We start from the raw sequence: 24,979 nt of genomic DNA, 5'->3' as shown, positions 1-24,979 counted from the left end.
GGAGTGCAGTGCTGAGGTTTATATGAAAATAACCCACAACAAAACCACAACTTCACTGATTGTCACTTAAGGAACTAAGTGGTTTGGCCTCCAAATGTTTAGGATATTTAGAAATCAGCTCAAACTTGGGGCCTATATTTTTAAAGACGCAAAGGGGAAACGGGCTTTGGTTACGAGAAAATATAGTTTATTTTTTTGCTCATCTAATAAGCAAAAAATAAAATCTAGCTCAACACATTTTGCGCCTCAGTGTCATAGATCCCTGCAATGGAAACTGACTTCAATTTACAAAATGTAATTTAACTGCTACAGGTGTTGAAATCCCAATCTTTTTGTGTCTGTTTGGTTTCTAGACATAGGAATGACTGCAGTGGAGTAATTATACTAATAAAAACGACTAAAACTCCGAGGCAGTGCACTTTTCTTTCACTGCAAAGTTCAGTTCACTGTGACTTATTTTTGTTTTTTTCAAATCTGATTTTCTTTTTGCAGTATAAGTTAAGTATCGTAATTCCACATAGAGGTTCAGAAGGAAAGTGTCAGGCGATGGGGAAGACTTAGGATTGACGCTGACACTGGGCTAAAGTAGTTCAAGGATTCTTTTCTGAATTAGCTCTGAGGTAGAACAAGCAAACTGTACATTGGATGATTTCCAACATAAAGTCGATGCAAGAATCTATGAAACTGGTTGACTTCTGACTGGATTGAAATATAAATGTGCGGTGCAAAAGACTGCTGAATAGTCTTGAGTGCCCCGCTCGGAATACTTAAATCTTACAATAGTCCGCAAAGTTAATTTACTTAAATCAGTCAGTCAGTATATTTAAAACATTTAAATAATAATTCATATTTTGCAAAGTTGTTAAAATGTTCTTTTCACTTCGCAAATGTTTTATTTTACTCCTCCCCGTTTACACAGGTTTCCGCGCCTGAGCTCTGTTGCAGAAACAACGTAACAGAGATCAGATCTGAACTTGTGACATCTGGAGACCACAGCAAAGGACACCAATGTGGTGACATAGTATCACCACACTGGCATCCCTTGTTCCATGCATACACACGGCCAAGGTCAAATACTGACTCTGGGTTTTTATCCACAGCTCCACTATGTCTATATTAACTCTATAAACGCACTTTAACAGGAGGTGATCTTTACCTTGGAATGAATTCTAGAGTTGCAGATTTGTACCATATTTAGAATAGTCATTTTAGTGCGGAATTGAACTAATCTGAATTCACTAGAGTTGAATAGTATGAGACAAAGCTAAATATGTAGAGATTTGCATCTTCATTCTACTTTATTATACTTTGTCCAAGCTAAATCATATGGTAGAGGTTAACTTAAAGAATTTTTGAATGAAAAATTTGGACAGGCAAAACAGGAATAGCTACATTAACTCTTTAATATTTTGAAAATAATTTGTTAAAATGAGCCAGCTGATTTTAAATTTTGCGCAGGAAGAAATGGATTGCCCTATCCTTTCCCCATTCTTTGCGATGCTATAGAAAAAAGGATATATCTGCTTAGGGTAGACACTTAATAAATTTGAGCTTCATTATTTGTTTTGGCAGTTTGAAAATCTCCTTTACAGGACAGATTGTTACCTACGTGTAGATGATTGTAGTAAAGGAATTCAGTTAAGCTTGAAGAATTACAGGCCAGATGTCGTGTGGCTGGAGAAAGGTTGGTAAATGAAAATTCACTTTAATCTAAAAATCCTCTAAATGTTCCCACCAATGCAACATTTTTTTTCATTAATTTATTTCATTAAGCAAAATCCCTTCCAGCCTGTACAGCTTTGGCTTAGTTTACACAATGGAAATGCACAACTTTATTCAGCATAGAGAATATAAAATGTACACCATTTCAAAATATTATTTTTCTGCTGTTAAATAATATTTTGTTTGTTATTGATTACCTCTTCTTTCATTATTAAAAGAAAAACATTTTATGCAACATTTAGCTTAAACAAAAGAAGACAGATGGTTGTTGTGCTGAGAAATCTTTCCCTTTTCTTTTGTAGATTTTTATGTATAATGTGTGTCTTGTTATTTTAAATTTACAATCATTTATCAACATGTTTGACTTTGACTAGATAATTGTAAAAGTCAAATAACGTGATATGTAATATTTAAAATAAGCGTTTAACAGTGCACAATCAGCGAGGGCTACTTGCTTTGTTGTTGTTTATGCTGAAATCAGTGAGTAGTTACACATCAGCTTGTCAGAGTCACTTTGATATTATTGATTTAAAACTGGATTTAAAAGGTGGCTAATGATCACAGTTCCCGGCCTAGATTTACAATATTTATTTATGTATTTATTAGTGGTGGTGGGGTGGGGTGGGGGAGTAGCGGGTGGGTGGAATTTGTTTTATCATATTATTGAATAAGGATTGCAAACAAACTACTTATTAATAAAGTACTCAATACTTCCTTTTTGGCATCACCAGATTGGAACTCCAGATAATGTATGAGTGTTTTTATTTTTATTTTCCACAAGGGCACAGCTCAATGTGACATTTCTTGAGAAAATAGCATGAATTCACAATGAAGAATATGCAGATTTTTTTTCTGACTGTACAGACTTGCTGTGTTTGAAACCATCTTGTGGAGTGGGGTGGGGGGGGGGGGGGGGGGGGGGGGGGGTGCGGTTATCCTCTCTTGCTCTGCACAAAGCCCCCTCGTACGAGCTGTTGATTGGCATTCTAGTGTGTGGAATTTGCCAAATAGGCGGGCTCATGCTGGCTACACCACATGCAAAGGGGTTGGGGATGGAGAGTGAAGAGATCTGCATTTTTTTTTAAAGCTGGCGAAGGTTAATGAAAGCACCCATGCTTTAGTCGAGGGATCCTTCTCTCTACTGTTTTGGGAAAGCTCTTCATAAACAAACCGAGCACACGCAGGGAGCTTCTTGAAAATTGGCAAGTGTTTTGGACGTTACCTACATGGGTGCTTTCAGTTACGCTGTCGGCATCTTTCTGACTGTTCTACACAAAGAATACTCACTGTACATGGCATAAATTTTCCTAAGTCAAGCTTCGAACAAAATACTGCGCTGGTCTGAGTATACAATGGTATTGAAATAAATCTCTTCTTTAAGTGAAATGTCCTTGATTTTTCAATTTTCTTTTATTTGTTTGCTTAATAGGAAAATAATTCTGATGACGGTTCAAGTGCGATACTACTTCTTTTGTTAAAACTTCACTTTTGCTTATTCCTTCTCCTTTGGTTTGTCTCCTTCTCACAGGATGAATTCCATCCCTTCATTGAAGCACTTCTGCCCCACGTCCGAGCCTTTGCATACACATGGTTCAACTTGCAAGCCCGAAAGCGAAAATACTTCAAGAAGCATGAGAAGCGCATGTCAAAGGAGGAAGAGAGAGCAGTGAAGGATGAACTCCTAAGTGAAAAACAAGAAGTGAAGCAGAAATGGGCATCCAGGTTACTGGCAAAGCTGCGCAAAGACATCCGACCAGAATATCGAGAGGATTTTGTGCTCTCAGTCACTGGGAAGAAACCTCCATGCTGTGTGCTGTCAAACCCAGACCAGAAAGGCAAGATGCGGCGAATTGACTGTCTGCGTCAAGCAGACAAGGTCTGGAGGCTGGACCTGGTTATGGTGATTTTATTCAAAGGTATTCCACTCGAAAGTACTGATGGTGAACGACTCGTAAAGTCCCCGCAGTGCTCTAACCCTGGGCTGTGCGTACAGCCACATCATATAGGAGTTTCTGTTAAGGAACTCGATTTATATTTGGCATACTTTGCGCAGGCAGCGGGTAAGTGCATTTTTCAGAAACATTTCAATATTCTATTTTGAAACGATAAGCTTGATCTTAGTTCTTGTGAAATGGTTATGCTGCACGTGTCCTCAACTTAAATTTAACCCTGTGTAATGGTTGGCTTTTGCATATATATTTCTGTAAAAATAAATTCTACTGCATGCTTCTACAGATAATCTAGATCCTGCCCTGTTGTAAAATGCAGCCTAAAGTTGGTAAAACAATCTGTCATTTTAAACAGGAATTTGCTTTTTCTTGTATAAGTAGCACTAATGGTCACAACAGGCTTGACCTGAAAACTGCAGTTAACTTTCCAGCTGTGATTCTCATGCCCTTCATGATATAGTTTTTCTTTAGGATCAAATCAGCATTCTCTCTTTCTTTCCCTCTCCAACCTTTGACAGCCTATGATGGAAGATGAAAATTCCTACAGGAAGTATATTTTGTTTATGTGTTGAAAATATCACTGTAATTTTGGTGGTCTGGTGTTATTTGCACATACAACTGAAAAGGTCTGATCACTGGTTTGAAAATTGTGGTCAACCGATGCCCCAAGGTATTGGCTCAAGAGTTATGCCAACTTGAGTTTGCAGTGGAAATCTGCAACTAAGAACTTGTGCTGCAAATTGTGCTGTCTTGTGCTGCAAATTGTCTGCTGCGCATGTGAAGTGTCAAACTCTGGAATCCACACATTGCTACAGTGGCAAATAATGCTGTATGTAGCCTTTCTTCACCAGCTTTCTTCATTAAAGATTCTTTCCAGACCTCCTTATATTTACAGGTACATTGTGAGAATATAGGTTGTGGTCATCAATAAAATAAACGCAGGAAGTGATTAAGCCATCTGATTCATTTAGAGCTTTAGTGCTTTTGTTTGCCACTTTTAAAATGAAGCCTTGCACTTAGTCTTGCTGCAAACCTGTCACTGAAAATCACTGATCTTCTTCACAATATCAAACATTTGGGGGCTTTGTTCTTGTCACTTAAAAAAAATAACCCTTTACTACTTCTATTTTTTTCTGAAACAAATTGTGTATTGGAATTTGTTTGCTGATTGTTACTGCCACCTTTGGTAGTTTTGTTTATTCTAAGCCATCAGTGCTTTGGCAGATTAGAAACTTGAGTCAGCTTTGTGACCATTGGCTCTGGAAATAACACCGAGATAACTACTGAAGGTTGATGTGCCAAAGCAGTCAAAATATATTGGAAAGTAAACTCTATTACATTCCCCACATTGCATGCTACTTTTTATTAAAATTATGAAGCGGGAAGTGACGGACCAGGATTAAACACAATGAACAAAAATGTATAATCCTGTAACTATAGTGTACTCGCATATTCACTGAAATAAATGGATCAAAATGTACGCAGTACTTGTAAAAAAAATACGTATTTTTTAATTGGATGCTTACTGAAAATTCTGTGCAAAAAATCTACTGGATCCATTTTTGGCCTGCTTGGAAGGTTCAGGAGTTTTCAATGGACTGAGCAGCTGCCAGTGTTGGCAGAAAGCATGAACTCTAAAAAGTGCTTTGTCCAACATGCCAAAGCCAACATGGGAATACGTGGCCACTTTTTTTTCGCTGACGCTCGGCTCTTTCCTGTAGTCTGATCTGAAGCGCCATGTTTTAGGCAGCAGCGATTATATCGCTGATAGGTTTTTAAAATTAAATCAGTTTTATTCTAAAGTTTAAAAAGGGATTCCTTCAGTTATGATATTTAGTGTAAATAATTGAAATTTTCAACAAGTGATCAATGGTGGTTAAATAATCTCTCTAAGTCTTTTGTCTAAATAAATTTAAATAACTATTCAGCAATGCTTCAGCCTTTTTGAATATAACACAAAGCTGCATAAAAACCAAGGCAGTTAATTGCTGAAAAGCAACAGTGTGAAGTGTGGACATATTTTACTGTGAATATTATTAATTGACCTTTTGTAGTTGTTCAAACTGAGCGATTGTTGGAAAAGCACAAGGTATTTCTAGCGTATTGGAAGTATCCTTTCTGAACAAATGTGCAAAACTCTGATCAATAATGCATTCTGATTTTATTGTTTGTCTGTTAATTCATTGTAACATTTTTTACTTTAGAATTTGTTAGAACCTGAATGCAGGGATTGTTTGTTTTCAGTTAATTTAAGTTGGGATTGCTCCAAAGGTTCATAATATGGTAAGCACCAGTGACAAGTGTTATGTCACCTGTCCCAAGTTTCTGTTTGTTTAACAAGTTAGAGGTTGAGTTATTGACCAACAGGTCAACTTTTGAAGCCTTTAAAAGAGAACATTCTCTTTGTGGAAGAAGTGTTAAAATGAAATGATCATCGCAGTACAAGAGCTATGGGATAAACATTTTATATTTTTTCCGATTATCTCAGAATTGTGACATTTGGTAAGGTTATGTGGGATATAGTTGAAAATGATCAGTTATGTTAACAATCAGTATTTAGTTGAAACAGGCCATTGTGGTCATGCACGGCCATTGATAACTGAAAACATTATAACATTTTAGCAAAATTAAAATAATTCCGATTTTAAAACTTTGATAATGACAAAATGTAATATAGTGCAAACTACATTCTTACCAAAACTGAGTAGTCTTTGAAATACCCTTTTTGTGAAACTTGAGAATCAAAATGCATTAATTAAGTAGATTGAACAGTCCTAAATGATCCAGTTATCTTTTCATTTAGTTTGCTAGTTAATAGACAAGCTCTTTGTACCCATTGATTCACTTTGTCAGTCCAATGCCCTCCACACAAGCCATCAAGTGACAACCAAGAATGATACTGCATTTGAGGAAGGCAGACTTTCTTTTGAACAAGTGTGAGGCACAATCTAATTTATAGGGTGTATGATTAGCAACTGACCCAAGTCAGAATGGCATCAGTCCAGGCACGTGTAAGGGTCATGACTTAAGTTGTTTAGGTCATGACCTCAGTCACCAGGCATTTGACCTCTTAGATAAACGGTGATCTTTGCTTATTAGTGGGCACTCATGCGAATGCTGTCTTCAACTTGTTAGTATTGTTGTGACCCACTGCCTATGCAAACAGTTTGTGGAAAGGGAAACTGGGTTGAAATAGAGTCCAAGAGTTATGGGAATCCTTCACAGTAGAATTTAAGTGGAATGAGAATTTTGATGCAGACATTGGTTGGTTTTCATTTAGAAGTTCCTTTTGAGACATTTTGCTTCCCCACTCGCTTTTCCCCAACAAGTGAAATAAAAGTAACCTAATCTACTAGAAAGGCGTGCTTTGACCTCCATTACCTGTAGAAGTTTGAAAAATGATATGATCAATAAATATGAAAACGCATTTTAATAGTGTTTGGTTTGGAATCTGCTCAAATGTTGCTCCAATGTAGCCCATAGGCCTCCAACAGATTCTTTACAATGAAGACCAATAGTATGATCTGTAAGCTGGAACAAAGATGAACAAATATTTGGATAAATGAAAATTATTACTTTAATTACATAATCTCTTTTTTATACTGTGCCTGTTAACTATTCTGTTGCTGGACTTCCTTTGCCGAACTTGAATGTGTTCCTCATTGCATCTGTTAACTTAAAAAATATGTTAACCTAGAATTTCTGATAAGTGTTATTTTAATGCCAAGAGTAATACATCACCACCTGTGTTAAAATATGCTGATCAGAAAAGCAAGACGGATATCTTGAAATTATTTCAAGATAGACCTGACCCAGTTTACCTGTTTACCCAGTTTACATTCAAAATAGCATTCTGACAGTACACAAGTATTGATTACATTGAATGACCATTGCACTAAAGGTACTACTGTCAGGGTTACCAAAGTAAGCTGTCTGAGCTATTAGGGACAGTCAGAATTAAGAAGACAGAGTAACCCCGACCCAACTATTCACACAATCCTTAAATATAAATATATATGTCTATGTCTATATTTATATGTATATTATATTAAAGTCTACACTGAACATATTAGAGTTTGCTATAAACTGGAGATATAGGGGTCTTATGATGCTGAGATTTAAAAAGAGAGCCTACGGTTTAAATTTAACTTATTTACGTAGAGCATGTGGAATGGATAACATTTTGAGGGAGGTAGCGAGTGAGGTGTAGTGACTTTGGAACAGGTTAGATATACTACAGAGTTGTTTCCAGTGCAGTACATTTTTGTGTTCCTTTGTGCGTAATTTGTAGATCATTCTAAAATTTAAGCTGCAGTAGTAAATACCATTGCGTTATTTAAAAGAAAATGCTGTGCTAATTTCACGTCAATTTACCTCTTTTTAGATTTGAGATGTAATTAGTATTTCAATAGTCCAGTAATTCATTTTTTAAAAAACTGAACTATTTGCTGGAATGAACCTTTTGAACTTTAAAATGTTTGAAATAATTTTAAAATCATTATTTATAGTCAATCCCAAATTTGTGATATAATTGCAGGAAATTGCAATGATCAAGAACATTAAATTTTAAAAAAACCACAAATGCAAATTGCTAGACTGCCTAAAAGATCCTTTGTGTGTAAGCCATCACCAGCCACAGGTTTTATCTAGTGGTAACAAAGCCTCGAATATCACAAGGGCAATTTCCACCACTTTTGTGCGGCAGCAGTTTTACATTTCCCTTTCTTTCTATGTCATGATGAATAACAATAATTTTCAGCTATTTAGGGTGAGTGTGGTAGAAACCACAGTCTTTGTTGTGGTCAGTGCAGTACACAGCAGGGCTGAACGTTTCACTTGGTTAGAACCTTGGCTTCACTGCTGGGAGACCCCAGTGATTTGGATTGGTGCATATTTTGACATTGGCTCTATCTGTTTCTGCTGCCTGTATTAGACCCAGCCAGTGACTAGATGTCATAGGTTGTTTTTGGAAGTTATCAGTGTTAATATTTTAATTCAAAACCATGCATTAATTCTTTAAACCATAGCAGTATTTTTTTTTAACTAGTTAGTGAAATGCAAACATCTTTGTTGTATATCTGGAGTCTTCAAAAAATTAGCAGCCCTTTCAAATTTCACTCGATACAATGTTTTACAAAAATATCTCGAAGTGTAAAGCTGTATCAGCACGTTTGACTAAATTTATTGTGGATATGGATATATTAGTCCTATGGGAAGGGATGACATTCATGAAATGGAACATGTTTGATAGATTATTTTTGTTATTAAAGTTCCACCAGTTTAGTCCAATAATAAGATGCAATTTGCCTTGCTTAATGGACAAATTTAATTTATTTTCATTTCGTCTTTTATTGTCTGAGTTTGACTGCGTGCGTTTGTGTGTGTCACGGTTATGTGTGTAGGGATGGAAGTTGATGGTGGTGGGCACATGGGTGTTAATTGAACAAATGGTGCAGATGCTTCTTTCAGTATAAATACATTCCTTGGCTTTGAACTCTGCCCTGAAAGGGAGCTTGTGCCAAACTGTCCTATGTCCAACATGTTGAAACTTTATTCACTTGACACGCCTTCTGCTGCTTCAGGCTGACCCACTTTCTGAAATTATGTCTGGTTCATCTGTACACCCACACATGGCAGTAAGTTTGGAAAGCCTCTTGCTGGATTTAGAAAAAACTACTGGAATGAACAAAAGTGAGCAAGAAGGAAAACAAAGTTAGAAATTACTTTGCAGATTTTCTTTGCAACCGTATCTCTTTTGTTTTGCCATTGGCAATTGTTATTCAAAACTAATAAAGATCAAACTGAACAGGCCCTTCTAAAACAAAATCTAAACAAAGATTCTTTAACAAAATTTTTTTTTACTGTTCCATCAAGTATATTTTTATGGGACAGTAAAATACAGTTTTGCCATTATCTGCTTTGATTGACTTTTAGAGTAACTCGAGAACTCTGTAAAGTGTGTCTACATGATGGCTGACCAGTATTAAATGTATTCCTTGTAAGTCTGAAAAATGGATACAGTTTCTTTTTATAGAGTTAAAATATCCATTCTTTGGCTTCATGGAGCTCGAGCACTTATAAAATATGCCTTGATTTTCTTAATTTAAAAAAAATCAAAATCTTGTAGTGTTGAGCTCCTTCCTCAGAGATAAGATATTTTAAAAAGATGGTTTCATTTTATATTGTTCTGTTTAGTAAACTGTAGGTGCTTGATGAGCTTGTCAAGGAACTGGCTGCAATGTTAGAAGGTTGGAATTGTATTAATCTATACAGTTAAACTGAGACAATAATGAGTGAGGTACACTGAGTGAACGAGTAGAGGCTTAACTAATAATTTTTTCAATCGGTAACTACCAGTTCTCTCTCTGATCTCACCAGGAATCATAATTTTAAAGAAAGATACAACAATGATAAATAGCAAAAAAATTACAACAACAAATGTCTTGTCCTTTCTTTTTATTGATAGCAGTTTATTTCGTGCTGTGAGGAAATGTGGATTTTATCAAATTTTGCACAACTGTCTCATACTGCATGTTGGCACGCTGTTAGGATGGGTTTGACTGTAACAGCTGCCAACTGACAATCATTGTATCGCTTATTCAAATAGTTTAACAAAAAAACTCTTTGGGTAACTCTTTCATGGTTAAAGGGCATAAAGGCAATGCCAAATGCTGACGGGTTACCTTTTTCTGTTATGCAACCAGTATTTAAAAATTCATGTATTGGGGAACACATTCCTGCTTTCCTTTTTAAAATGAGTTGGTTGCAGTGACGTGTTCTTGCATTGGCAATTCTGACTTTATTCTTGTGTGTGACCAAATAGACTGCCAACATTTAAAAAAAACTCCTCCAATCCTTTCCTGGCAAACAGAAGTTCTAGGTGTCATGCTGTAAATGCTGGTGAGAACAATATGGTTTAAAGCTTTTGGATTTGCTAAATGTTGACACTCCAGAGGAGAAAAAAAAATACAGCAATAATTGGCATTCAGAATCAGTCAGTGTAGCATGTACCCATGCAATTAAATAGCAGAATAATGTGAAAGACAATTTCTGTATCAGCTGTCTAAATGGACCTCATTTTTACCAACTCGCTTCGTCAAACAAAGTAGGTCAAGGATTGATATATCAACTTTTGAGTTTCCTTACATCAGTAGAGTTCTTACAAGCAACAAGTAAAATATTTATTGAACTGGGACATATTTTCACTGCTGCGATATCCACTCTTCTTCCCCCTCTTTTTTCTGTCTCTCATTTTTCCATTATTCCTGTTGCTGTAATCCTCTTCTAACACCCTTCCTCCAGTTGTTAGCATATAGGACACTGGAATTTTCCATAGTGATTATACATATTCCTTTTCAATTAGCTGATGAGAAATTACTTCTGCTTTACCCCGCCCGACATCGTTGGTTCCTCGTACCCCATCCACCCCTCATTACATGGGAGACCCATATCTGTCGTTGCTCCATCTTGTGGTCTAACCAAGAACTAGCAATTAAAATGCTCCAGTGAGGATTACAGAAAGTTTAATATGTTCTTTTCTCCTAATATCATAATCCCGTCCTTGTTCCATCATTCACCATTTGTTTAAGAATAAAAATTGCAGTATTTCCAAGTTTGTGACAAATGCAGAAATTGGAGCATTTTTCATGGATGCACTCAAGCATTTAGGCCATGTTTTTAAAATAACTTAATTAACGATCTACTCCATTAGTTCGTGTGAAAAAGCTACCCCGAATGCTTTGAAACCTCTGGGTTGAGTAAAGATTAAGCAATAGGAAATCTTTCAGTTTTAAAAAAAAAAATCTTCAAACTAGTGGGAAGTGAGGAGGTAGGGTGGGAGTTTGTTGTTGATGGGAAATGGGACAGTAGTGAAAGATGCAACTAAAGTTTTCAATGTCTATTGAATCTGTAGTGTTCTTGGTATATTGGTGTACTGAAGCCATGTATTGGTATAGACAGTGGTGTGTGAATCGCAGCCACAAGTGATTAGGGATGGAAATCATTCTTTCACTGATGTCTGACAAGGGTCACCACTTCAAAATAATTCAACCTGGCCTTGGGGGGAATACTGTGGAAACGTACCCTTGTTGCATTGTGAAAGATAAAACTCAAAAAGTACCCTTGTTTGCTTCCTTGCATTGCTTCTACGGATGACTTCATGGAAATTTAAAACTCAATAAAGAGTGAAATACAATGGTTGTTACTTTTTAAAGATCATCGGTTAACTTTTTCTACTAAAATAAAAATATAAATCTATTGTATCTAAGTCAAATGTTTCTTGAGCAGATATAGTATCTAACCTTCTTGAAGTTTGAAGATTTTGTCATAGCGAAGCACCAGCTCTCCAGAACATACTCAATTCTCACTATGAGGAATACAGATTTATGACCAACTTCATGCAAAAGATAAAAAGAATTAGTCCAGTGAAACCGCAAGAGCTTTATTGAACAGCTGCGTGATTGTGCCTGTTTTTTGCGATGTCCCTCAACACCAGGAGTGCTTCCAGTGTTCAGCTGCTAACTGTTACTGTAGCTGATTATTCCTGCACAGTAAAAACCAATAGAGTATAGCCATTGGGAGTGCTCTTTGTAGTCAGAAAGATGTGGGTAGGATGAAAGTAATACTTTTTGTTAGCCATTGTCTTCTGTGGTTAAATCTAGGCTTTTGAAGTATGCAGGCCTGCTCCCGTGGCTTTTCGTGTTTCATAGTGGTTAGCTTTAGAGTAGACCATTAAAATAACTTTGACATTTTCACAAATGGCAGTAAAGATCTGAAGATATTGTTTATTTAATTTTGATTTTTGGATCCAAATACAGTGTGGGAATAAAGCTGCATGTGTTTGATCTCAGAGCTAACACTTGGTTGTTTGTCTGCCACACATTAGTCGGTGGCACAGTGGTTAGTACTGCTGCCTCAAGGCACCGAGGATTCGGCTTCGATCCCGACCCCAGGTCACTCACCATGTGAAGTTTGCATATTCTCCCTGTGTCTGCGAGGGTCTCACCTGCACAACCCAAAAAGATGTGCATGGTAGGTGAATTGCCCATGCTAAATTGCCCCTTAATTGGGGGAAAAAAAGGATTGGATACTCTAAATTTTAAAAAAGAAATTGAAAACATCTTAAATTCCTTAATTCTACTAAAGATGCAGGCCTAAATCAGACATGTGAAGTAGAAATATTGCAAATATAATTGCTGTCCTTGCTGACGTTCATCATGCCTGCCTGACACAATAGCAATGGAGACCAATGAAGAACTATAGGAATTTACTATAAAAAATATAGTGCGATATTCAAGCAGATTGCAAACCCCAGAGGCAGTGATAACTGGAAAATAAAATGGGCAAAAACAATAAGTTGTAAAATATTTGTATGGACACCGTGTCTAGAACCATGGCTAGAATTTGGCACTAGTTTGTTAATTTGACATTTCTTGTAACATTTTTGCCAAAAATGTTAATGACTGAACCAAATAGCAACAGCGCTTTCTACACAAAGAACTGAAACAAAAAACTTTGAACTGAGTCAGTCACTCAGTGTTATTAGAGGAAGAGTTGTTCCCGTTTTGCACAGCGTACAAGCAGGATGTTTTAAAGAGAAAAAAAGCCACTGACTTATGAAATTGGTTTTAATTTCATTTCTGTATCCAGAGCAGCCCTTTACCCCAACATCTTTTCGAATCTTAATACTTTATACATAAGCTCTGTTGTAAAGGATGTAAGTTTCAACGAGCTGTAATTAGTGCCACAAAACGCATCCTTGGAAACGGATGTCTCTGAACGTTCTGGTTAATGTGTAAACAGATTGGCATTGCTGATTGCAGTACTGACAAATTTAATGTTGTCTTTTTAATCAGAAAACTTGCTCTTTGTTTTACAGTTTGTCGATATTTTGCATGTTCTTCCTAAATACTTTTATAGCACTATCGCAAGTTAGGCCCATGGCGTCATTGTTTTTGAAGACTGAGGTTGTAACTTAGCACTGTTAAAATAGAGCACTATTAAAATAGGTGAACAGATTGTTCCAGAATGTGTCCAATATGGCCACTGTCATGGTTCACAACAATAATGGCACTTGTATTTTGAATGAATGCTTCAAAAACTTACATTTTAGGAAACATAACTTCACAAAATGTCTCAGAAGAGAGACAAAATCTTGAACAATTAGTCTTGACTCCAATGAAAATATATACCTCATAAAGGGTATTATTGCTGTTTGGTGCCTATAGAAAAGCAAATGTGGATTTGTGTGTTTACTAAGAGGCTCGCTTATTTATTTATTTAAACATCATAACTTCTTGGTGTCTAGTTTGGATTAGATCTTTACCTTCAACTTTTTAAATGCAAGACCACCTTTTTCAGCCATCTAAAACTTCACCAAATTTAATTACGTAGCTTTTTCACAGAAGTCGATGGAACGTTTGACAAGTTCTTTCCTCCTCCAAATAAAGTTAACTTTTCATTTAACTGTTAACTGGGCTATGGTATTTTTGTATATAATAAACAGAATGTCTCACTCATTAGGAAGCAGTTCCCTTTAATACTTTCCTAAATAATGCAAGGATATTTTATCTCCCTTCTGGTACACCATGTAGTGTAATCTTGGCCAAAGATTATGGCGATGCTAAACTTAAAAGATTTAATTTTTTTTAACATACAGTGAATGTAAATTGGGAGACAGTCAATTTTGTATTTCTAGAGCTAAATTCTTGTCTAATTGAAATAAATTCATTGTAACAGTTGGTTTAGCAATTCAATAATAGTGTTAAAATTACTAGATGTATATTTCATGAATAATAAGTCCAGGCAACAAAAATACACTTAACAAGCAGTTCCATTTTTATATAAAAAATCTTTAAAGAAAGTTTAAAAATTGTTATGTCAACAACTATGTACTCTGAATTCAAAAGAAAAATATCAACCTTAAATTTATTGTGTTGTACAAAATAGGTAAAGTAGATACTTAAAATTGTGATTAATGTGCCCTTTCCAGTCACAATTGAAGGAGCCATTACACAAGAGCTTGCATTAGAATTCGACATGCGCCTATACCAAGCACTGGGATCTAAGTAGGAGCACAGATATGGAAGATCACTGTTAGCATTTCCATTAGTTTCAGCAGTTCTTTGAACATTTTAACAACTAAGTTATTTGCTGTTATTCTGTCCATTATCAACCACAATTTAACATTTTAGAAAAATGTGACTGAGTTCTGCAAAATTGCCATCAAACCAATGCTTTGGGAGTTGGCAATTTTGGAGAAAGGGGAAGCAACATTGAAGAGATGAGGTATATGATTTTTGCTACACAATTTTGAGCGATAACTGCTTAAATACCGCTTTTTAAAACATTTCTGCATTACCAAGGCCACTCAAAATTTGGCAAATTGCAAAAATATTTAGAACAAATGAACCTTTCAGCAACATATAGATTTTCTGTGCATTTGTAAGTTAATGTGTGATACAAGTAAGTGGCACTTTATCTTCATAATGTTGATTTTAAAAAATCTTATAATGAAATAAATTGTCATTGAATGCATTAACTGGAGAAAGCCCCCTTAATAGATAGAAGCTTACAGCTGATGCTTACACTCTGGAAATTTAGTTGAACTGAAATAGCACTTGCCATGATTTAGATCGAAAAATGATCACACTGTCACTCAACCGCTGTTTAGCATAAGACAATGATTGTTTCCCCGTAAAATTACAGCCTTGAAGCCTGTGCATACTGTACCAATGTTAGTCTTCAGCACAGCCGTTTTTGTCCTGTGTCTTTGGTGAATTCCTATTGACTCCTCACCTGGCAATCAGATGAAAGCTTATGTTTGATCAGAATTGTGGAACCATTTGGAAAGGTAGCTAACAGACAAGCTATTATTGAAATATGAACAAATGTTTCTAAACTTCAGTCTGCTAGAGAAATCACAATTTTTTGAATCCAAAGAAGAAAAGTGTTGGCAGTCTACTTTTTGGGATTTATTGGTTTTCTTCATTAACCCCAAAAATGCTGTATAGAGATTTGCACTGTGTATTAAATAAATCATCAAGCAATTAAAGATGAAGAAAACTTATGCACAGTACTGATTTAAATACAGTTGGAATTACTTGGCTTTGGAAAGAATGTTCTCATTGATTGGATCTACCCATAAGACGACCCTCTGGAATAGCTTTGGATTGTTTCTATGGTAACTACTCTTTTCCAAGCATTAACATTGTTTGGGTCATGAAGGGTTTACAAAAAAAAAGAACAATTGTGAAGGGGGGGATATTTTGTTGTTGATTATTTTATCATGCAGAAACTAATCATTTTCCCACATATATATTGTTTTAATTTAGAGTACCCAATTATTTTCTTTCCCAATTAAGGGACAATTTAGCTTGGCCAATCCACCTAACCTGCACATCTTTGGGTTGTGGTGGTGAAACTCATGCAGACACGAGGAGAATATGCAAACTGCACATGGGCAGTAACCCGGGGTCGGGATTGAACCCGGGTCCTCCGCGCCGAAGGCAGCAGTGCTAGCCACTGGGCCACCCATCCCACATATATTCTAAGAAAAAAGTGATTGGAGAGGAATAAATACAAAAATCATACACTCAGAAAATGTAGTGGGCTGAGTCGTTGCTACAGGTAGTTGATGAAATTAGCTTCATTCTCTTTGTAATAATAAAGAATTCAGATAAAACGATTAAGAATTCAGATAAAATAGTTATAGTTCATCATTATAGTAAACCACAAATGTGTTTGATAAGACCATGAATAGCTACAAGTATGGAGCAGGTGAATTATTGTAAATATGCAAAGTTAAAAATGAATTGTTGGAAGCATCCCAGTCCTTGCTGATTATGTACACATAGTATGCATACATATATGAGGCATGAATGCAAATATCATTTGTAAACACAACAGTTGTTATACTGCGTCATAACTAAAATTTGTAAGTGAAATATTTTACAAAATGTACATTAATTGCCAAAATTAGATGAGAACTGTCAGCATTAATGCTTGTGTAATCTCTCAACTGTTAGTTTCAGGGTTCAGCTCAGCAGTTCTGCTGGAGGGATGAGTTTGCTATGTTGCCACATTCCTTATACAATGGGTTTCCGATGAGACTCATTGACCAATTCATTAAGTGCAGTACCATATTGCTTGAATCAACGGCAGTAACAATTTGTATTTGTGTAACAACTTTAAAATCAGTAAAATGTCCCAACCACATCACAGGAACACTAAAACAAAATTTAACACAGGTGACCAAAAAAGAGAGAGACTTTAATTAGTGTCTTAAAGGAGAAAAGAGAGGTAGAGAGTTATGGGAGGGAATTCTAGAGTTTAGGCCAAGACAACTGAAGGCACTGCTGCCAGTGGTGAAGTGAATAAAATCAAGGATGCTCAAGACCTGAATTGTGGGAGTGCAAATATCTCCTGAGGGTTGAAGGGCTGGAAGAGAATACTACCCAGAAATGTGCAGGGTAGGTAGATTGATCACGTTAAATTGCCCCTTAATTGGGGGGAAAAAAAGAAGTGGGTACTCTAAAATTATTAAAATAAGAGAATACGGAAATAAGGAGGCTTGAGGCTTTGGAGGGCTTTGAAAATAGGGAAGAAAATTTTGAAATTGAAGTATTGCTTACCCAGGAATCAAATGTAGATGAGTGAGCACAGGAGTGAACAGGGCATCTTGAGGTTTAGGTCCACTGTTTCTTGTAAGCTGCGTAGGTCAGGCATAAGTTGACCCTTTTGAATTACCATGCATACACAGCCACGCAAAAATATTAGAAAGGGCCCGTTCACTTAGACAAATTACCCGAGTGTACCAATAAAAATCTAGAAGATACATTGATTAGGAAGGAGGCAGCAGAGTTTTAGATGACCTCAAGTTTATGTGTAGTAGAATTGGAGAGGCTAGCTGGGAGACTGTTGGAATTAGAAGTAACAAAGACATGGATGAGTGTTTCAGCAGCAGATGAGCTGAGGCAGGCCAGAGTTTGGAGATGTTATGAAAGTGGAAGCAGGCGTTCTTGGTGGTGGCTCACATATGTACTGAAGTTAAACTTGGGGTCAAGTATGCCACAAGCAGTGTGTCGATTTAGAGACCGTAGAGAAGTAGCGAAAGTTGGTGATGAGGTAGAGCTGAGTACCATCAGCTTGCATGTGGAAATTGATGCTTTTTTTTGGGATGATGTCGTTGAAGGATGATATTTAGATGAGAAATAACAGGGTGCCAAGACTAGAGCACCAGTGTCAACTCCAAAAGCATAAATTTGCCTGTGAAGCATTGGAATAAAAAGGTACATGAATCTCATCAGCATCATCTTCGAATATCTAAAAAGATGTATTAAAATTTTGGGTTTGCGTGCTTCAGATTTGAGATGCCAACTGCATCTCTATCTTCTCGATATATTTAAATTCATTCTATCATAACCTCATGTTACCTAGCACTGGGATGTTCTTGGTGATAATTTGAGCATGGAAAAATATGGATTTGCGCAGTTATCACCTCCTGCCAGAACTTTATAGGGTTCTGCTTTCAGATAAAATAGAAAAATGGATGCTGAATTTTACTTAACTAGCACATTTGATTGTAGTATGCATGATATTGATGTAGATATTTTGAGTCTTTAAATAAACTCATTTAATAGCAAACAAACACATATTATATATATATAGGATATTGAATTAGTAATATTGTTTTATGGGTGTTCCTTCATGGAACCTCAGCACCACAAATGATGTTTGCCAAATGACTAGTAAAGTATTTTCCCATGAATCTAGTGTTTTGCTGTAAGGATGCACTTTGGAACTTGTCTTGTAATGCAGGTGGTTAAAGGATAACTAATTGCTGTCATTTGCATCTTCATCTTTGTCTGTGAATGTTAGACTGGTGTCTATAAAGTAAACTTTTTAATATTTTGTATTGGTGTCTAGTAATTGCATTCGCTGAACATTTCCATTTACAAAGCTAGATAAGCAGATCCGAAACAAAAGTCAGCTAAAAGTGAAGTTAGATTGAGTCACTTATTCTGATTTAATTTGCAATTCTTTGCTTTTTTCATTTGGGATTTGGATTCAGTCGAAATAAACATATTTCTTTATCTGGTATAGCAAGGGTTATATTTCTATTAAAATTTTTGGGGTGGGGGAGAGGCATGCATAAAGGCTGAAGATAGTCAGACCTTAATGGGTTGAAATTTTCCCCCCCATTTCTTAATAGCAGCTTCAGCTAACAGCTGAGAATAGACTCTTTGTATTCAGATGCCTTCTAACAAGACGTTCATTGTCTTAAGCCCCTGCCAGGAGAACGCGAGCCACTGCACTGCCTTTATTGTGCAGACTTTGATTGTATTTGAACTTGATGAGGACTGCATTTGAATTGTAGTCAGACAGTTCATCTGTGGTTTTGCAAGGGCTGAGAACTAGCCAGAAACTGCCGAGTTCGTCTAATTACCCCTTTGGATAAGATGGGGTGGGGGAGGGAGAATTAATTGAAGTTTACTGTATGGTGTGTCCAACAATGTGAATGTTTGTATTACCATGGGAACTTCTTGACTTGTAGCAGTTCTGATCAGAATCATGCATTAGAGCATGGTGATATGTTTTAGGTTTATGGACACATATTAATTGTCCTACCATTATTTTACCATCCATAATGAAAGACCATTAATGACAACTAATATTACTTTACTGAACTTTAAGTCTGTTTTGCTTTATTAAAAACTTTGGAACAGCTTTGAGTTGTTTTGCTGAATTGATAAACTTCCTCAATAGTTTTTTAAAAAGGTGCTTTTATTTATCTTTTTTTTCTTCTTTCCACCTTCCCCGTAACACTACATTGCACCAACTATAATATGCAGCACCGAGTCATATCTCAAGAGCATCTGCGGCAATGGAAGTGCCGTTCATTGTCCAACATTCTTCTGTGGTACTTGGGGACACTGCTCCTTGTGTGAGGGATGGGAGGTGCAGGTGAGGAAAGGCAGCAGTTCGGGCTATGTTTCGTGTGTGAGAAACCTTTTAATTCGCTCATGTTTCTGATGCTCGTGAATTAGGACCTTTTGTACTTGTAAAGTAAACTACTACTGCCAATACCTTAAATCTTTTGAAGTGAGACTATAATACTTTGAGTTCTCATGAAACTTACTTTCATTTGGCAAGTGTACTTTCAAGTGAGAGTAAAGTTTCAGCAGTCATGGGGTACAGGCTTGCTGCAGTAGCCTGAGTATATTTTCCATTAATGTTGTTTTGAATTTGAGCATAAATTGTCCAATTGCTTGATATCATCCTGCTTGAGAAAGTCTCCATTTTAATAAGTACCGTGTTCCAAAATAGGGTAAAATAAAAGTATACCTGTCAATCTCCTGATGTAGTTCAATTCAAGACCTCGTTGCAAGGAGTAATCAGAAGTACAAAATTTATATTTATAAGTACACAACATAGTAAAATAACATGAAAATATTTTAATAATTAAATATTTAGTGTAAGAGCACATGACACAGAAGCACAGTTAAGCGTTATAATTTTCCCCAAGTTATCTGATTTTTATCAAAATAGTTTTTGTGCTCAAATTAAAGGGATATATCTGGAATGGTAAACATCAGGATACTATTAAATGCTCTACCTAACTTTAAATCAAAGAATGAAACAATAAAGCTTTTAGCAGTTCCATCTGTTTAGACAGTAGCAACATTGACTGCAGACTGCTTTTTAACTTCTACCAGCGAACTAAAACAGGTTCATGATGAAGCCCCAATCCTGATTTATTCAGTATTGTACATGTTTAAAAAGCAGCACTCTGGCAGATGGAGCTGCTAACTGCTTGTCCTTTGATTTAGAGCTGGGCAGATACTGCTGCATATACAGCTTGATGGTTGCAGTAGAAACAATCAATACACTGTAAAACTCAATCAACAGAAGAAATGTAAAAGAGCCTTTACTCGGGCAGCACGGGTGGCGTAGTGGGTTAGTCCTGCTGCCTTACGGCACCGAGGTCCCAGGTTCGATCCCGGCTCTGGGTTACTGTCCGTGTGGAGTTTGCACATTCTCCCCGTGTTTGCGTGGGTTTTGCCCTCACAACCCAAAAATGTGCAGGATAGGTGGATTGGCCACACTAAATTGCCCCTTAATTGGAAAAACTGAATTGGATATTCTAAATTTATTTTTAAAAAAGAGCCGTTACTTGTTCTGTAATGCACAGCATTCTGAGACTCAGGCTTGAAAAGTTGCCTTGGCATCCCACAATGCAATGCAGTGCCCGCAGCTGCTGGCAGTTGGGAAGAGCATTGGTACATTGTGTTTCATGTACTGCAAAAGACTTCAAGATTAAGGACCGCTTTACAGATTCATAGTGGGCTGCATGATTGAGACTTGTGTCCATTATTAGCATTAACTCTTTCCAAGCTATCCTGTATACTGGTTTGGGCTTTTCCAAAGAAGTTAGGAGTGCTGCCAATCATGCAACACATTTATGTTCTGATATTCTGCATAACATCTAATGGCAACTTCCTGACCCGAGTCAAAGATATCTGGGGATACGTTTGTTGATGATATAAAAGGATGTAAAGTGACTGCAAAGGAAACTAGACAGGTTTAGTGAGTGAATCAGAATATGGAAAATGAAATCCACTCTGGTAGGGAAAATAGTAAAACAGAATATTTTTTAGATGGGTGTGAGACTGGGAAATGTTGGTATTAAGTGGGACCTTAGAATTCTTGCACACAAATCACAAAAAGTAAACATGTAGGAACGTGAATGACTATGTTATCTTTTATTAAAAAAGGATTGGAGTATAAGAGTAAATATGTCATTCTACAATTATACAGGGCCTTGATGAAACCACACATGCATGATTTTCTTTTCACAAAATGTAGAATATACTTTCCTTACAGTGAGTACAACAAAGGTTCACTAGACTGATTCCTGGAATGAGGGCATTGTCCTTTAAGAAGAGATTATTATTTTTGTTAAATAAATTTAGAGTACCCAATTCATTTTCTTCAATTAAGATGCAATTGAGAGTGGCCAATCCACTTACCCTGCACATCTTTTGTTGGGGCGAAACCCACAAACACACGGGGAGAATGTGCAAACTCCACACGGACAGTGACCCAGAGCCGGGATTGAACCTGGGACCTCGATGCCGTGAGACGGCACTGTTAAGCACTGCGCCACCGTGCTGCCCTTAAGAAGAGATTATGTAGACTAGACCTATAATCCTTAAAATTTAGAAGAATGATAGGTGATCTAATTGAAACATAAAATTCTTAAAGGGCGAGACAGGGTAGGTGCTGAGAGGATGTTTCCCTGATGTGTCTAGAACACAGGATCACAATCTCAGAATAATGGGTTGACCATTTGTGACTGAGTTGAGGAGGAATCTTTTTCCTTAGTATTGTGAATCTTTGGAATTCTTTATCCCACAAAACTGGATGTTCAGTCATTCAGTATATTCAAGGCAGAAATCAATAAAGTTTTGGAATTAGCAGATATGAGGATGGTGAAGGAAGATGGAGTTGTGGTAGAAGAGCAGTCATGCTTGCATTGAATGGCAGAGCAGGCTCAAAGAGTTAGCTATCCTCCTCCTGCTCTGGTTTCTTACGTTCTTATATTCGTTTCTCATTTTTAAAATAAATTTAGAGTCTCCAATTTTTTTTCCAATTAAGGGAAAATTTAGCATGGCCAATCAACCTACCCTGCACACCTTTAGGTTGTGGGCGTGAGACCCACCAGACGCTGGGAGATTGTGCAAACTGCACACCGACAGTGGCCCGGGGCTGGGATCGAACCCGGGTCCTCAGCGGCGTGAGGCAGCAGTGCTAAGCACTGCACCACCTTGCATTCTCTTCCTTTTGTGCTCAATTCTGACTAGTGTGCTGGATGTCTGGATATGCGGCTTTTGCCTGTGTTGGTGAAAGCAACTAAGACAGACAGCACAGAAGAGCTTTGCCAGGAGAATAGGATGAAGTTAATGAAAAACTGGACAACTATAATATATCAGGCAACTAATTAAGTGTTGAATTAATTTAATTATGAGTAACAGTATATATAACTTCCTTCTTGAGCTAATGGCTTGTTCCTTGTTATTCCTTTCTCTATGTATATCAGACTATGATGAAGCATGTGGCCCTGTTACATTTCCTTTGAAATAGATGTTCAGTCATTCAGTATATTCAAGGCAGAAAGCAGCTCAAACAAAATGTAACAGGGCCACATGCTTCATGAATTTGATCCAGGGAAACCAGTAAAGGAGCATTAATTATGGGCAATTTGCTTCCGGTTTGAAATACTTTGTTGAGACACAACATAGAGTAAGGAGCAATAAGTATGCTTATCTGAAAACTGGGTCGGGTGAATTAAGATGGACAATCAGAGTTTTAGCGCCAGGGACCCGGGTTCAATTCCAACCTTGGTTGACTTTGTGGAGTTTGTACATTCTCACTGTGTCTGCATAGGTTTCCTCCGGGTGCCCCAGTTTCCTCCCACAGTCCAAAAATGTGCAAGTTAGGTGGATTCGCCATTCTAAATTGTCCCTTAGTTTCCAACAGTTAGGTGATAGGGTGGCGGAGTGGGCCATGGTAGGCTGCTCTTTCTGAGGGTGACTGTTAGGATCTATGAGCTGAATGGTCTCCTTCTGCACTGTAGGGATTCTATGATTCTATGAATTTACCCTTTCATTGAGCAAAATGTGAAGACAGGGAAGCTCTAACCTTGTACAAAAAAAAATGATGTGGCTGCAGGAAGTTTGAAAAGTATAAAACTGCATAAAATACTCGGCAGGTCAGGCAGCATTTGCGAAGAAAGAAATTTTTTTTTTAATATTTCAGGTCAATGGCCATTCTGTTGAAAATATTTCCAGCATCATCTGTTTTCATCTCAGATTTTTCTAATGTGATGGCCAACATAAGACTTCAAAAAGTGTCATTGAAAAGTAGACTATCGGGTCAATTTCCCATTGTATTTTGCAGGAGCTTGCTGTGTGGAAATTGGGTGTTACATTTCCTAAATTCCAACAGTTTGTACACTTCTAAAAATATTTTGTTGACTCATGTGCTTTGGGACATTGAGGACTTGAAGGGCATTACACAAATTCAAGTTATTTATTTTATATTATGTTTGTTAATATATTCTTATAAATGTAATGTACAAATGCTGGTAATAAATGATGCAAGAATTATATTACTTTGCAAAGAAAGGTTGGATGCCACAGAATTTATTAGAAATGAGCGACAACATCAAATGTCTGCCAAAGGAGGAGAAAGTAGAATAGATTTAGCAAAGAAACTACTTAATCTAAGTACTTGATCATCGAGCAATTCCATCTACTGCACAAGAGAGTTTGCACTTTCCCAGAGGCTTGGCAGTCTGGTAAGTGTGAAATATATATTCTCAAAGCAGTTTCGCCCATACAGCATGGTATTGTTTGAAACTTTATAGTGGCCCCGGTTATCTGGCCAGCAGTGAAGCAATGGCACTCGCTACTGACCTTGAAGAAAGCTGTCTTTAAAGGTCTACTGATCCCTTTGGCAACTAGTTTACCGTTAGTGTTAATTTACATCAGTTACTAAGTTCACAGGATTTCCACATATCCACCAAAATAAAAGCATAAAAGTGTAAGTCCTCAATATTTCAATGATTTTTACTGCGGGGGTGACAACAGTGTACCCAATGGTTAAACTTAGAATCAGTGACAGCCACTCATGATTTCCCTGTTTAACTGCCCATGTGCAGCAGGGCTGGATTTTCCCTGTAGCCTTTTGAACCCTGTCATCAGACTAAAATGCGAGTCAGAATCCCACTCTTTTTGGGAAATGATCACTCATTGGCGAACACAGGAAAAGAATCACAGTTAATGGCGAAGGGTGGGTTTGCTGTCCAATTAAGGGTAACTCTAGTAATCCACGGGAGGCAGGAGTTCCGTCACCACACCAATATTTATTTACAATAACGATATTACAGGAGCAGCTACAAACAGTGCTGCTAGCAGTCCAGTCAACTTAAGACTGGCTCACAAAGCCTACACAGGTGATTATATGGGCCCCCTCAATGAGCTATCATTGAGGGAACTCATACTCCAATTGGCCAACCAATAAAGCCAATTGGAGTTCATTACACCCCCCCCCCCCCCCCCCCAAGGTCCGAGAAATTCCTGCCAGCTGGCATTCCTCGGAGCTTCCTCCTGCTCCTCATGTCTGGGTCTGTCATCTGTGTGTCGTCCGTCGGGTCGTTCTCCGAAGTGGGCGGGGTGTACCTTATAGGTGCCCGTCTTTTCCTTGACGACCTCCTTGGAAGTTGTTCTTCCTCCTCCTCGGGGAGA

General features: G+C 37.2%; 1 protein-coding gene across 16 annotated transcripts in view; it reads left to right on the top strand.

Annotated features, from left to right (window-relative positions):
• Positions 1-24,979, top strand: part of nfia (nuclear factor I/A) — a 1,014,328-nt gene that overhangs the window by 390,848 nt on the left and 598,501 nt on the right. For 13 of the 16 annotated variants that reach the window (XM_038794333.1, XM_038794326.1, XM_038794335.1 and 10 more), the window contains exon 2: positions 3,251-3,782. In XM_038794333.1, the coding sequence (XP_038650261.1) occupies positions 3,251-3,782 (532 nt within the window). The other 3 variants (XM_038794329.1, XM_038794337.1, XM_038794331.1) reach the window with 3 other exon arrangements.

The sequence above is a fragment of the Scyliorhinus canicula genome, chromosome 4 (assembly GCF_902713615.1).
Source record: "Scyliorhinus canicula chromosome 4, sScyCan1.1, whole genome shotgun sequence".
NCBI lineage: Eukaryota > Metazoa > Chordata > Chondrichthyes > Carcharhiniformes > Scyliorhinidae > Scyliorhinus > Scyliorhinus canicula.
This window is presented reverse-complemented; position numbering and strand designations above follow the sequence as displayed.